At 29.2% G+C, this 13,569-nt stretch overlaps 1 protein-coding gene across 11 annotated transcripts in view; it reads left to right on the top strand.

Annotated features, from left to right (window-relative positions):
* LOC143237380 (mitogen-activated protein kinase 1-like) overlaps nt 1–12,397 on the top strand; it is a 29,710-nt gene extending 17,313 nt beyond the window's left edge. For 5 of the 11 annotated variants that reach the window (XM_076476578.1, XM_076476575.1, XM_076476577.1 and 2 more), the window contains 4 exons: nt 3,120–3,198; nt 4,092–4,201; nt 4,749–4,886; nt 6,003–12,397. In XM_076476578.1, the coding sequence (XP_076332693.1) occupies nt 3,120–3,198; nt 4,092–4,201; nt 4,749–4,865 (306 nt within the window). In that variant the 3' untranslated portion in view covers nt 4,866–4,886; nt 6,003–12,397. The remainder of the gene's footprint in view (nt 1–3,119; nt 3,199–4,091; nt 4,202–4,748; nt 4,887–6,002) is intronic. The other 6 variants (XR_013020045.1, XR_013020046.1, XR_013020043.1 and 3 more) reach the window with 6 other exon arrangements.
* The last annotated feature ends 1,172 nt before the right edge of the window (nt 12,398–13,569 follow it).

Genomic DNA, 13,569 nt, shown 5'->3' with positions numbered 1-13,569 from the left:
CAGTTCAGAGTTTATACATAGAGTTTCATGAATCTTCTTTGCACCTCCGGCATTTGCAACTGTCTTTACTGTATGCTTCAAAACTTCATTCCTTACCAAAGCATCCCACCTGGGGAGATGTTTTCTTTCTTTGATGGAACTTGCTTTTTCAGACCAGACAGTCTGCCATTGCTCCTTTTGGCCTTCATATCCATACGCAGTTGGATGAATTGGGTCTGTCCTGGATAACATTGTTGTATCCACTGGTCAGCCCATCCCACCTTGGCTTCTTACAGTCCCCAGTTGTGACCTCTCTTTAAGCCATCTGAGAAAAGTAGACACTCCTGATTGGAAATACTGTTTGCTATTTGATGAACATCTTTCGAACCATCCTTCCATTCCTATTTATACAGATAGTTCAAAATCAGGTGACTGTGTGGGCTCTGCCATGGTGTGTTGTGGTTCGGTGGTTGCGCGCAAAATCCCCTCTACAGCTTCTGTGTTCATTGCTGAACTGTATGCCATTTCTCTTGCCCTGGATCACGTAGAAGCAAAGTAGTACTCACACTGCATGATTTATATTGACTCGCTTAGTTCTCTACTGGACTTGGAATCGCTTCACATTGTTTCACACCCTGTTCTTGCTGATATTCAAACCAACTGCCCCATTTCTCTTTAACATCTACTTCTATCCAGTTTTTCTAAATACCGGGCCACGTTAGTATTCGTGGGAATGAGCTTGCCGACACTGCAGCTAAGCCTATCTGTTCTGACACTATCACCGCTGTACCTGTCCCATACATGGACTATGGTCCTGTATTCATAGCTCGGCTCCGTGCCAGCTAGCAGTCGACTTGGAGTGAGAAACACAAAAACAAGCTTTTCCAAATAAAAACTTGTATTGGACTGTGGCCATCTTGTTACCGTAAGGATTGGAAAGAGGAAGTTGTTTTAACTAGACTACGCATTGGTTAAAATTTTGTAACCCATCGTTTTCTTTTATCTGGAACTGATGCACCAGTGTGTAGTTTGTGTAACACTCGTATCACAATAAGCCACATTTTACTTTCTTGTCATCGTTACAATTCTCAACGATGACACTATTTTAAGCATGTTCTGTTCCAAGGTTTGTCCATAACGTTAAACAGTGTTATTAGTGATGGTGACACTGTCCACCTTGGTAATGTGTTTAGTTTTTTGAAGGCCATTAATCTTTTTATGCCATTTTAAGTTTTTTAATTTACACATCACACCTTTTTAATGTGGCACCCTTTTAAAAATCACAGTTCATCTCGTTCGATTTGAAATTAGAAACTGGCTTTAAATAACTTGAAAACTGGAATGGCCAACTTAAGGTGACTGACGGTGGTTTTTGTACTCGCCTGTTAGTCTTCCTGGTGAGTTATGATTATTACAGTTATGCTACAGAAAGTTCTATACAACTTGTATTACTGTAATTTTTCTCTTAACGTTGTAGACTAGATGTAAACATTGGTTTTATGCTATTTATGTTTTTTTTTAAACTTTGTTTCTTTTACCTTAATTTCCTTTATTGAATTTTACTAAATTTAATTTAACTTTTTACCGGACGTTTAGCGCAGATAGCTTAGCTGCATTGTGCCATAAAACACTAAATCAACCAACCATTTTTAAAATACTTGGTCATAAAGCATTTGTTTCCTAATGTCACAGCAGCATGCCTGTGGACTCACAGAAACCAAGTTTTGTAACCTGTGGTGGACAGAATGCAGATAGCCCATTGTGTAGCTCTGTGCTTAATTCCAAACAAACCAAATATTTATTTAGACTTAATTTTCAGTAGAAAAACTAATTACTATTTACTGTTACATGACAAGATCCAGCTACTTAATAAACACATAGTTATCAGTATACAAAGTTTAGAACTGAGGATCACAAAGGTCTTACCAAATATTCTCAACTAAAATATTATTACATACTTTAAATTATACAGAATATACAAGAGTGTACATAGACAAGAATAGAACAAAGGACATTTGTTGAAACAATAGTTCAATATAGAAGGATGGTTGTCTTTCTTGAAACGGAGCTGTAGTCATCAGATATTTTCTAGTTAAAATAAAATTTTTTCATGGAAAGGGATACATACATTTTGTTGTTTTTTTTAGAGTTGAAATGCTGTGATTGGTGAAAAAATGATCTACTGGGACTTTTTATTCTTTCTTTAGTTGTTGTTATAGAGCATCTGTATATTTTCCTCTTTTAATACACGGGATTATCATTGTGAACTTAGCTCATCCTTACGAAGACTAACATATATTTTTTAGTGATCAAACAAGAATATGGATATTCATTTCAGGAGTGTATTATGGCAAAATTTTCTGATTTTTGTAAATTATTCAAAGCCTAATTCTGTCAGCTAAGGCTGAGAATTTGTATAGAATACCTTCATATTAGTTATAAAGCAAAATGTTGAGTGAATTCCATATTTTCTGTAGAATTATCCTGGTCATTTTCTTTCTACCTGTTGGGCTTCAATTTATTTATCAGAATATTTTTTTCTCTCAGAAGAATATTTCTAATTATTCATGTATCTTTATCATTCAACAGGGTTTTGGGCTACAAGATAAAAATTTGAAAAATGAATTTATTTTCAAACATTAATAAATATGGCAACAAAATTCAAATTTTGTTTTTTACATTCTAGTGTATTGAGATTAAAACAAATTCTAATGTTTGAAATTTCTGCACACAGTCTGAATTTCATTCTTTATGTATCATTTGCATAACATTATTATTAATATGTTTTGCACCTGTAGCACATTTAGTTTAAAATTTCATTGAGTTATTTAAAACCTATAGCTTGGAGACCTGAGTTACAAAGTCCGTAAATTAAGTTTCTGATCATTTAGTATTACACTGAAGTTTTTGTACTTGAGTTATTATGTACTCAAGAAAATCTAGAATAGGTTGTACTGCTATACTAGTACATTCGTTGTTTTAAAACTGTTCATTATAATTCTTTCCAAAATTTGATTATTAAATTGATTAAACCTATATGGAATTCTTTTTTCATCTCCATTACAAACTGATATATATGCACAGAAAGCAATTTTAGTTATAAGCTGAATGCAACTTTAATGATGTATCAATACTCCTAGGCTCGGAGTTACCTCCAGTCTCTTCCATCTAAACCTAAAGTTCCATGGGAAAAATTATATTCAGGAGCTAATCCTCAAGGTAGTAGGTGCTACTACTAAGTTATGTGTACTTATAAAATTAAGTTTTTATACATTTAAGATTTTCACTGCATAAAATAACACTGTAAATATCTAACTTCAGTATACCATATTAATGTTTTCAACTTTTCACTTACAGGTTAGTTTATATGACTCAAACTAGCAACACATATCACCTACAGAAAATGAGTAGATGAGTGATTGTTTTTAATAAATTAAATATTTTCTTTTCAATCAAAACATCTTTATCACTGATACATTGCATAATTAAATGAGAGCTTTGAAAGCAATTCAAGAATTTCAGGAAAGCTATACATGATTTAGTGGTAAGTTGATGAGCATGGTACTTGATGACAATGTTTTTCCACAATTCATTCTAGAACTCCAAAATTTGTCTTGAAAATTATTTGCATGAATGTTCAGTTGACTATTTTTGTAGTAATTATTTAAACTTTAACTCACAGTTCTTTAAACTAAGTATATTACTTATTTTAAAATTCATTTTTAAAATTGATTTGAAATTAGAGCCTTACAGAACAGGGAGATATTTTTTACAATACTTCTTGTAACTTAACAAACTCCTCAGAAAAGTTAGAAAACTTTATATCCACAAATTACCTCTTTGTATCCTTATCTTAGTTTTTTTAATATTAAAAATGTGGTGTTGGTAGTTGTTATGCATTAGAGGTAAGTTACAATAGTATAATGTTTAAATTTTCTCTAAGCATATGTCAGGTAATATTTGAACAGTTAGCTATGTCTTATACTCTTGTAGAAATAATTAAAATATAAATATTAAAATGTTTTGTTCATATTACATCTCCTGTGCAAAGAAAAACAACTTCAAGACAAATCACTTGTTTAAATACGTACAAATTTATCTTTCTTTTCTAGCTATTGATCTTTTGGATAGGATGTTGACATTTAATCCCCACAAAAGAATCACTCTAGAGGATGCTTTGGGTCATCCTTATCTTCAGCAGTATTATGATCCTGATGATGAGGTGATAATTATAATTTGTGTTCAAAATATGTCAACATTTTGTTAATTCATGCACTTTTTATAATTTGCTTGTTTCATTTCATAGTTTGTGTTTAGACATTTATTATAGTTTTTTTGCGATTCATGCACTAGTTTCTTGCTAATAACAATGTGTTTGATATTCAAATTATATTTTCTCCATATTATTTATGTAAAATTTTAAGTATTTTGTTTGCATGGAATATAGTTTCTCTTTGGAATATAGTTTGTTGATTTATTTAGTGTAAACACTATTGTATGAACATAATATTTAAGCCTAATTATTGAACAGTTCGATATTTAGGTTTTAAAATTGTTGGATTAAGTGTATTTGTAAGAGTTACCTAAGAATTATGTAGTTTTAATATTCCTGAAATATGTAGGAATAGTATAATTGTGAAAGTTGTTTCAGTACACAGTACACACACACACACACACACACACACACACACAGTTACATAAAAAGGAGGTAGAGAATCTTTGATATGTGAAATGTGTGAAGATATTAATTAACAAGTTTTCTTATGTAGCCTGTTGCCGAAGAACCATTCCGTTTTGAAATGGAACTAGATGACCTGCCAAAAGAACAACTTAAAGAACTAATTTTTGAGGAAACAGTGTTGTTTAAAGAAAAAATTGTACAATAATTGCCTTGATTGAAGTAAAAGGTAAGGTTCATGTATTTTAAATGTGCAGTTTTGTGCATCTTGGAGATCAGTATGTTGGATACTTTGTGCTGTTTAACTTTGTTTTTGAGTGGTATTATCAGTCAAGAATGTGAAAAAAAAACCTGTAATGAACTGTTAAAAGAAAATATATTGGAAAATTTGGTATATGGGAGACAAATCCTAACACTGATACACATTAGATACAGTAGAATAGCAAATTTAGGCAAATGTCTTCACAATTTCCAATAGAGCTAGGTAACTAACCAAATTAGTTTGATTAACTAAGGTTATGATTAAACTGATTAATGTAATGGAAATAATCAACTAGTGGTTTCAGTTATTACAGTTGTTGAGTTTTCCAACTACCTAATAATGGAAATTATCAAGTCAATAAATGTCATAAAACTAATCAACTAATTTAAATTAGTGTTGTTTTTATTCCAACTATTCAATTATTTAAATACTGTCTTACTGAGTCTTGGTAACAATTCATAAAATTTAATTGGAGAAGATTTTGATGACCAATTCTCTGGGAATATTTTAATAAACAAAATAATTAAGTTATTGCATTTTAATTGAAAATGGAAATATTTTAAGAAAATATTATGGATTGAAAATCTAAATATTAGACTTTTTAAAAAAAGTATAAAACAAATTATACATTAAGGCCTTGAAATAAGTGCCTCTATGACTGTAGTTGTATGAAAACCCTGCATCATGTTGCTAAACCACAATTAGAGGTATATTTATTTAAATATTACTCATGATGCTGAATATTTTGAGTTTAGTGTAACATTAGCCATTTTATTGTTTGTTTGAAAATAATCATACAAGTAGGTAATTTTTATAGAAATAGATGTAGTTCAGCAAAGTATGACAAAAGCCTAAAGATGCTAAAGTTATTTAAGATTATAAACATCATTCCCTAATTAAATTAAACTAGTTTTAAGATTCATGAAAATTAATAACTTTTTTTTACAGTTAACTGTTGTGGTAATAAAAGTAAATAGATACCAGGTAAAGCAAGATGTTCTGAAGTTAGTGAATTATTGTATTGCTATTACATACTATTATTTTAATATCCAAGTACCATTAGTTTTTGTTTTTTTACTTTAGTTTCAGGAAAATGTACAATCAGCTTCTCTTTGTTTGACCCTTCATCTGTTTGCCAAATATATTCCATAGTTTTCCACATGAAGCTTCATACTGGAAGCTGCAATCCTTCGTTTTATCTCTGTGTACAGGGTATTCTTTCTTGGCTTTTATCACATTCATGTTACAGCTTGTGATTAAACACTGATATTTCACATGTGTTTCATTGTTTGAAGTTGTTGAACATGATAACTGTCTTTAGAGTGCACTAAATTAAAACTTTCTGCTAAAGACGCCAACAGTTACATTTGTAATTATTTTTCAGTCAATTTGGTGTCACACTTATTCTTAAGTATTATTAAAGTGTCTTCATGTTATGTCTCTCTTACATACTCAGTAGTTTTGTGTAACTGTGGTTTGATATTTTGATAGCAGCAGCTTTCTTCTAGCATGCATAAATTTTATATAAATAAAAATTTGGAATTATGTAATTTGTTATTAGTTTATTACCGTATGAATATAAAATGGAATGAATAATTCAAGTTTAACTGAATACTCATTGTTATGTTATTTTATTATTATCACATGGATATAGTTTATTAAAGGTTTAATTGACTACACTTTGTTACTGGATGAACATTTTATAACAATGGAATGGAGGAATATTGTTCAAACTTTTTAATAAATGTGTAATGTTACACTCGTTATAATAATGTTTCATTGATTAAATGAAGTATGAGGTGCATTCATATTGAGGTTATAACAATATTTAACTGTTCTAAGGCAATTTGTTTTATTGATTACATTTAGTTATATATTATTATTCAAAGTTTAAAACAAATAATTACATAATGATAATAGTAACTGGCTAGTTTAGTAGTTGCTTCATAAATAATTTCAGATTTTGTTATATAAAATGTATCTACACATCAAAACCCATTGTTACAGGTGAGTTTAGTTAATAGATAATTTGTTGGCATTAAATAATCAAAATATTTCTAACCAAGTTTATGATTATTCATGGGTACTTACTCTTGCTAGTGTTTCTTTTTGCTATCTTTAAATTAAATGTTGCATGCTTATGGACTGTGAATATGACTTAATTATTTATTAGTTGTTGGTAGAAAACATTTAATAAATGTTTAACTGCATATTGACATTCACTGCTTTTGATTTACTACATGTTAATATTGACTTTATGATTAATTACATACTGATATTTGTTGTTTCTCTATTTTCTGTTTACTATTGAAAGTTTTTTTTTAGTTATTTTAATTTTTTTTTCTGGTAATGAGAACTTCTAAAATTTATGCTTGTGATGTGACTGTATTTTTTAATTGGTGACTGATTAGAAAGTTATCTGTAAATAAGTATTAGTTTTACTGGAACAACTTAAAATGTGTAGCAGAAAAAATCTACAATTTGTGCAAAAAAAAAGTACCACATTAGTTGCAAATTCCAATTCTATTTATTTTAAGGATGAGTGTATTATCATTGCAGGGCAAGTGTATTTGTATTATGAATGTTAATGGTACTAAATTAGATTATTAACAGTGTTATGCATTTAATTATTTGCATGAATGTACATCTAAAAATATGAAATCTGCCATTATTGTGAAAACATATCAAAAACATATTGTGTTTAATCCTTATTGCTAATCAGACCCGATTTCTTACTTCTAATGTACAGGTGTTTTAAATAAGAAAAAATAATGTTATATAAAGTTTGTTGTGTGTATCCCACGTTACTAATCAGACTAGATTTTGTACTTGTATATGTGTTTTAAATAAGGAAGAACAATGCTTTCTAGAGCCTGCTGTATGTGTCCCACATTGCTAATCAGATTTCATATTTCTGATGTGTGTTTCTTAAATGAGGAATACTGTGTTTTTGTTTTCTCCTAATCCTATATTGATAGCTAGAAACCTTTCATTCCATCTAAATGTGTATATAACTGTTAGTTATAAGTATAATAAAGATTTATCATATATTATTGTCAAGGTTAGGTTTACTTTATGTGAAACCAAAGCAGTTTGTTGTACCTAATTTATTCTAGTTTATTCTGGGATAATCATGCTTCTGTTAAAATGTATATATGTTTTTTTGTCTAAGAACCCAAAGCAACACACGAAGTATATAAATGTAAGTTCGTGTTCTTCTCCTGAATAATAGTAATATTTTATATCAAGCATGTGTTTGGTTAATTTACTTGTATTTCAGTAATTTGTGAATGAACTAAGAACTGGACATGGACACTCAAAGGGTATAGTAACATATCTAAAAGCCTTCATAGTTTTCTAAATAAAACATTATGGTATGAGGTATTGCTAAATTTGAAGTAGTTGTAAACAGAATATATATATTGGTAGAACTGATAGGATTGTAAATTCTAATGATAGTGTTGAAAGTAATACTTTATGAAAACATAAACTTCTAGGGCTTGTATTTAGAAATATAGGTTTGCAAAACTTATATTTGAAACTGAATTATTCATATGTAAGATATGTATTTGTTCCTGCAACTATAGATCTGGAAGTTTTGTGCTTGGACCTGAAAGTTTTGTGGTTGAACATGTAAGTAGAGGTGTATACAGATATATATACATGTACACACACACACACAAACATTTCTACATCTTTAAAGCTGATATTTACATGTATATCTGTAAGTCTTATATTTTATCTTGAAACAATATAAATGTAATACCAGTATTTCAATGTTATAATCAAAACTGATTTTGGGATAAATATAAGATCTGTATTTGGGTATATAATTATATAGATGTAAGACCAGTATTGGGGTATATAATTACATAGATGTTAGACTTGTATTTGGATATATAATTATACAAATGTAAAACCTGTATTTTGATGTATAATTATATAAATGTACAACTGTTTGATAAATATAAGATCAGTATTAGGGTATGTAGTTATATAGATGTTAGACCTGTGTTTCAATTTATAATTATACAAATGTAAAACTTCTATTTGAGCGTTTAATCATATAAATATACAACTGAGTTTGGGATAAATATAATACCTGTATTTGGATATATAATTATATAAATGTAAGACCAGTATTGTGGTATATAATTATATAGAGCGTAGAACTGTTTTTGGATACATAATTATATAAATGTAAGACTCATATTTATATATATATAATCATACAAATGTAAAGCCTTTATTTAAATATATAATTGAGTAAATGTAAGACCAATATCAGGATATATAATTATGTACAGGGGTGGACAAAAAGGTGCTCCCCCATGAAAAATATTGTTAATTTGTTGTATCTTTTATTAGATAATAGAAGAATAAGTGAAACTATATGTTTTTAAAACACACTATAAGAGATCTGTTCAAATATGATCTCAAATAATAAATTTTAATACTGGCTTTTGTAAATACCTAAACTTTTCATGATTTTTAGTTACATATTCTCATGAAAAGTATTGCACACCTGCTGTAGTTTCTTTGATGTTATTATTCCAGTTAACTTCAAAATAATCAAACAAGTTTCTCTACAATAATTAAATGTAAAAATGAAATTTGAAATAACACAAATCAGTTTCACAAGTTAATATTCAGTTACCATTCCCTTGGATTTCATTAGTGTTTCACATTGAAGTGGCATGCTTTCAGTGAGTTTATGCAGATGTTCTTGAGTGATTGACTGCCATCCCTCTTTGACTACTTCAGAAAAGTTCATTTTCTATGTTTGGTTTGCAATCATCTTTAATCAGTTTAACTCAGCTCATAAATTTTTCATTGTATTGATATCAGGTGATTAACCTAGCCATTCCATAACATCATTTCTCTTATTTTTAAAATATCGTTTAATGACTCCACAATTGCAGAGATTTGTAAAGGCTACACTTGGATGTATAACCATTAATTTATATTAAAATATAGTATATTTTTAATTCTATGGAGCATATTTAAAAAGACTGGTGCACAAAAATAAAAACAATTTGCACAAATATTTTTCTTGTGCCTTAAGAGTTAAATTTGACAGTTTTTGTTCCTTTTGTACTTAATGAAGAATATTCTTTAGTCTCTAAAGTTAATAAACATGTAAGCTTTTGAGCTTTATACAAAAAATTAAGGTGTATGGCTGTGATCAGATTTTAATATCCAATGGAGTACAAGTTAAAAAAAAAAAGTCTTGAAGCTAAAAGTTACAAGGTTCATGTATTTCATTTATATTATAAACCCTTATGCTCCTAGTTACAAATAGACTAAAACTGGTATCACTGTTAAGCTATATTTTACCAACACAATTCATAATGTTAAACTTTGCACTGATAACCATTCATATTATATCTGATTAGTATGAACCATCTGTTTGGGACAAAATTATTTGCATTAATGCAGCATTAAGGTCATCATAAAAATATTGTAATATTTCCATTGTAAACAAACTGTAATTAATTGATATACCTTTAGGTGAAGTTTAAAATTATTTGAATTCTTAAGCAATTTGCATGTAAGAAGTGGTATTATTATAAAGTAGCTAGGTTTCTTGACATTGGAATAATTTTCATAACATTCTGTACCTGTAAAGTTTGTATGAATTTTAAGCTGTAGTTTATATTGATAACTTATCTGTTTGTTACTGTTTTGTATATATGTTTTATGTATGGCAACACCTTTTATCAGTGTATTTATAACTTGTAATCAAACAAAATGTGATTTTCAATCTGAGGAATGTCAACTGTATTTTGTTTTTAAATAGGTCATTGATCTCTTCTGTTAATAGTATTTTTTTCATTTACTTTTAATATATATATTTTTTCTCATACACTTTTCTTAATGCACATATTTTCATACACATTTTCATTAAATAAGTTACTTTTCAGTTAGCAAATTGCCAAAGTAGGGATGTCATCATAGTAGTTAATATTCATACTAAGTGGGTTGTTTTAATATAATCATTATAGCAAGTTGAAAGTGTACCTACATCGAAATCAGTGTTTTCATTGTTAAAAAATGTTGTACAAGTATTTAAACATATCTTGTATTTGTTATATATAGTTAAAAGATTTAAGAATAATTATACATTAAGATAGAACTTACTACCAAAGAATGTTTTTAGAGGGCATTAATTTTATTCCCATTTTGTGATTGTTGTATTTGTTCATAGAAGAAATAATATGCAGGAGCAGTTAGGTTATCTTTGGTAGCACTCTAACTAATGAAACTGCTTGTGTTATAGTTAATGAATGTATTCTTATAGAAAGTTTTAATATTTATTATACTGAAGGTCTGTTAAAATTATTTTATTAAAATAGTTTGTTATTCTTTCTCTGTGTTCATGAGTACTGCAGTTTTTCTTTTGGATTCATATCTGTTCGTAGTGCATATTTAACAATTTTAAAATGAGCTTGATAATTGAAGTTTGTGTGTGTAAATTGCTCGTTAATAACTGTTTTCATTTTATCATATAATACAACATACTGTCACTTTCTTCATTTAAATAAACTTACTCTGAGGAAGACAAATGTAAACAAAGTGCCACAAAGTTCTGGAAATAAGGATTTATTGTGGTCAGAGAGTGACTCTATAGTATGGTGTTTGGTAAATACTGAGTAGAATGATGTGGTACTTGCCCATTCACACTGCATGGAGAAATGAGATTGCTGACCATTAGGTATGTTAGAAATAAATAAGTCTTGTTTCCCTACAACTAGCATTGGTGGTTTATTAAATTGTTTATTGGAAGTGCAAACCAAACCTCTGTTATTTTGACTAACTTCACAACATGGTTTGCAATTAGAGAAAAGCATTTCAAATGTTTTTTTATCAACTTTACATATACCTACATGATAAATGGTATTTCAGTAAGATAGGGGTAAGGAATGCTATCATAATTTGGTCAAAGATAATTATTTGGAGAATTTATCAATTGCTATGTTGTAGGAGTTAAAACATTCATCCAAGTTTGTATAAAAAACATCTACATTCTTGAGTTGGCGGCTCATAACTACAGGTAACAGTTGTATGTCAATAGTAGTATTATAATTATTAGAACATCTAGGTATGGAATGCTTAATATATTCTATTAAATGCTGTATTTGAAATAATTTGAATTATATTTGTAATTTTTTCATTTGTTTATTAATGAAATAGTTCATTGAATAACGTTTTTTCCAGTTTATAACTATTTTTTTTTATTTGTCACCATGATGTATATTATAAGGTGAAGAATATGATTTTCTATATAAAAAGAAAAGAAATTATAAACTGTAAATTTCATTCATATTTTATAACTGCTTGTTAATTTAATTATCTTTATAGTTACATTGGCATTGTGATTTTATGTGATAAATATTCTTTGCTCCAGTCATGTATATTGTTAGTATTAAACAATTAAATATTTCTTATCTCGTTTAATAAAATGTTTTATTGGATAAGTTATGTCAGTTTTACTGAGAAATTATACTGTAAACAGTGCAACATAGAAGTAACACTTCACTGGACATACATACACAAAAATAACAGATCTGAAGCGTGGATGAACATGCACTACAGAATTGTGTTTCTCCAAATATGATACCTACCTATTTTATAACTCACTTAAGGCATTTAATATTTTTTCTGAACAAGATGCTATATACTTTCATCACTTCTTAATTTTTTTATAAATGTATTTCAGAATAATTTCTAACTATTCTGTAAATAGTACACATTTTATATGGATAGTAATGATTGGAAGCATGTTAATTTCTCTCTTCAAAGGAATCAGAGCCAATGTTTAATACTGTAAAAAGAACAAGGAACTCAAAACAACTCCATTTTATTATTAATTTTTCATGAAAACAACTTTCAGAACTTTACAATACGAGCACTCACTTCCACACACAGAAGATTTACGTTCCATTACTTGAACGATCTAATTCCTCCTGTTACTTTCTCCTTTCACCTGATCAGTTCATGCATCATGGGAGCCTGTCTTTCCAAGTTTGCTTACTTCTGGGCTCCTTTTCCTGTAGGCAGATAGGTCATTCATCCTTACACATAGTCTCTCCCTTCACCATTCTTCCACACCTTTTTCTCACATCCAGCCTACCTTTGGCTTCTGGAAGCAACAGTTTCAGACATTTTGGAGAAGCAAGTTATAGAAGAGAGTTCTAAACCCTTCTCTGGCTTAGTATTCTAGCCTATTCATTGTCCCCAAAAAGACTGGCACCACATTATTGACCTCCTCAATCAACTATTTTGTTTTGTTATGAATAATTTCTCTCCAGCCAGACCTTTAGATGACCAAGAAATATGTGTCAGATACATCTGCCTCTTGAATTACATCAAGTTCATCCATGAGAATCTAGCCCTGCAATTCTATGTCCTTCCATTTCGCATTACAAAAGCCTCATATGTTTTCAGTCATATTATGAGGGCTTTTACTCATCATTTACATTGTTTGTGACAACAGTTTACTCTTTTACTTGGACCCCTGGCTTCTCAATTGCATCCAAATCTTGCTATTATTTACCACATTTTGAGAACCTTGTCATCAAAGTTTGTGCCTGTTTCTTTCCACCTACATAGGAGAATCTCTCTCTCTTTTTTTTTTTGGGGGGGGGAT

This window comes from Tachypleus tridentatus, chromosome 13 (genome assembly GCF_004210375.1).
Source record: "Tachypleus tridentatus isolate NWPU-2018 chromosome 13, ASM421037v1, whole genome shotgun sequence".
Taxonomy (NCBI): domain Eukaryota; kingdom Metazoa; phylum Arthropoda; class Merostomata; order Xiphosura; family Limulidae; genus Tachypleus; species Tachypleus tridentatus.
This window is presented reverse-complemented; position numbering and strand designations above follow the sequence as displayed.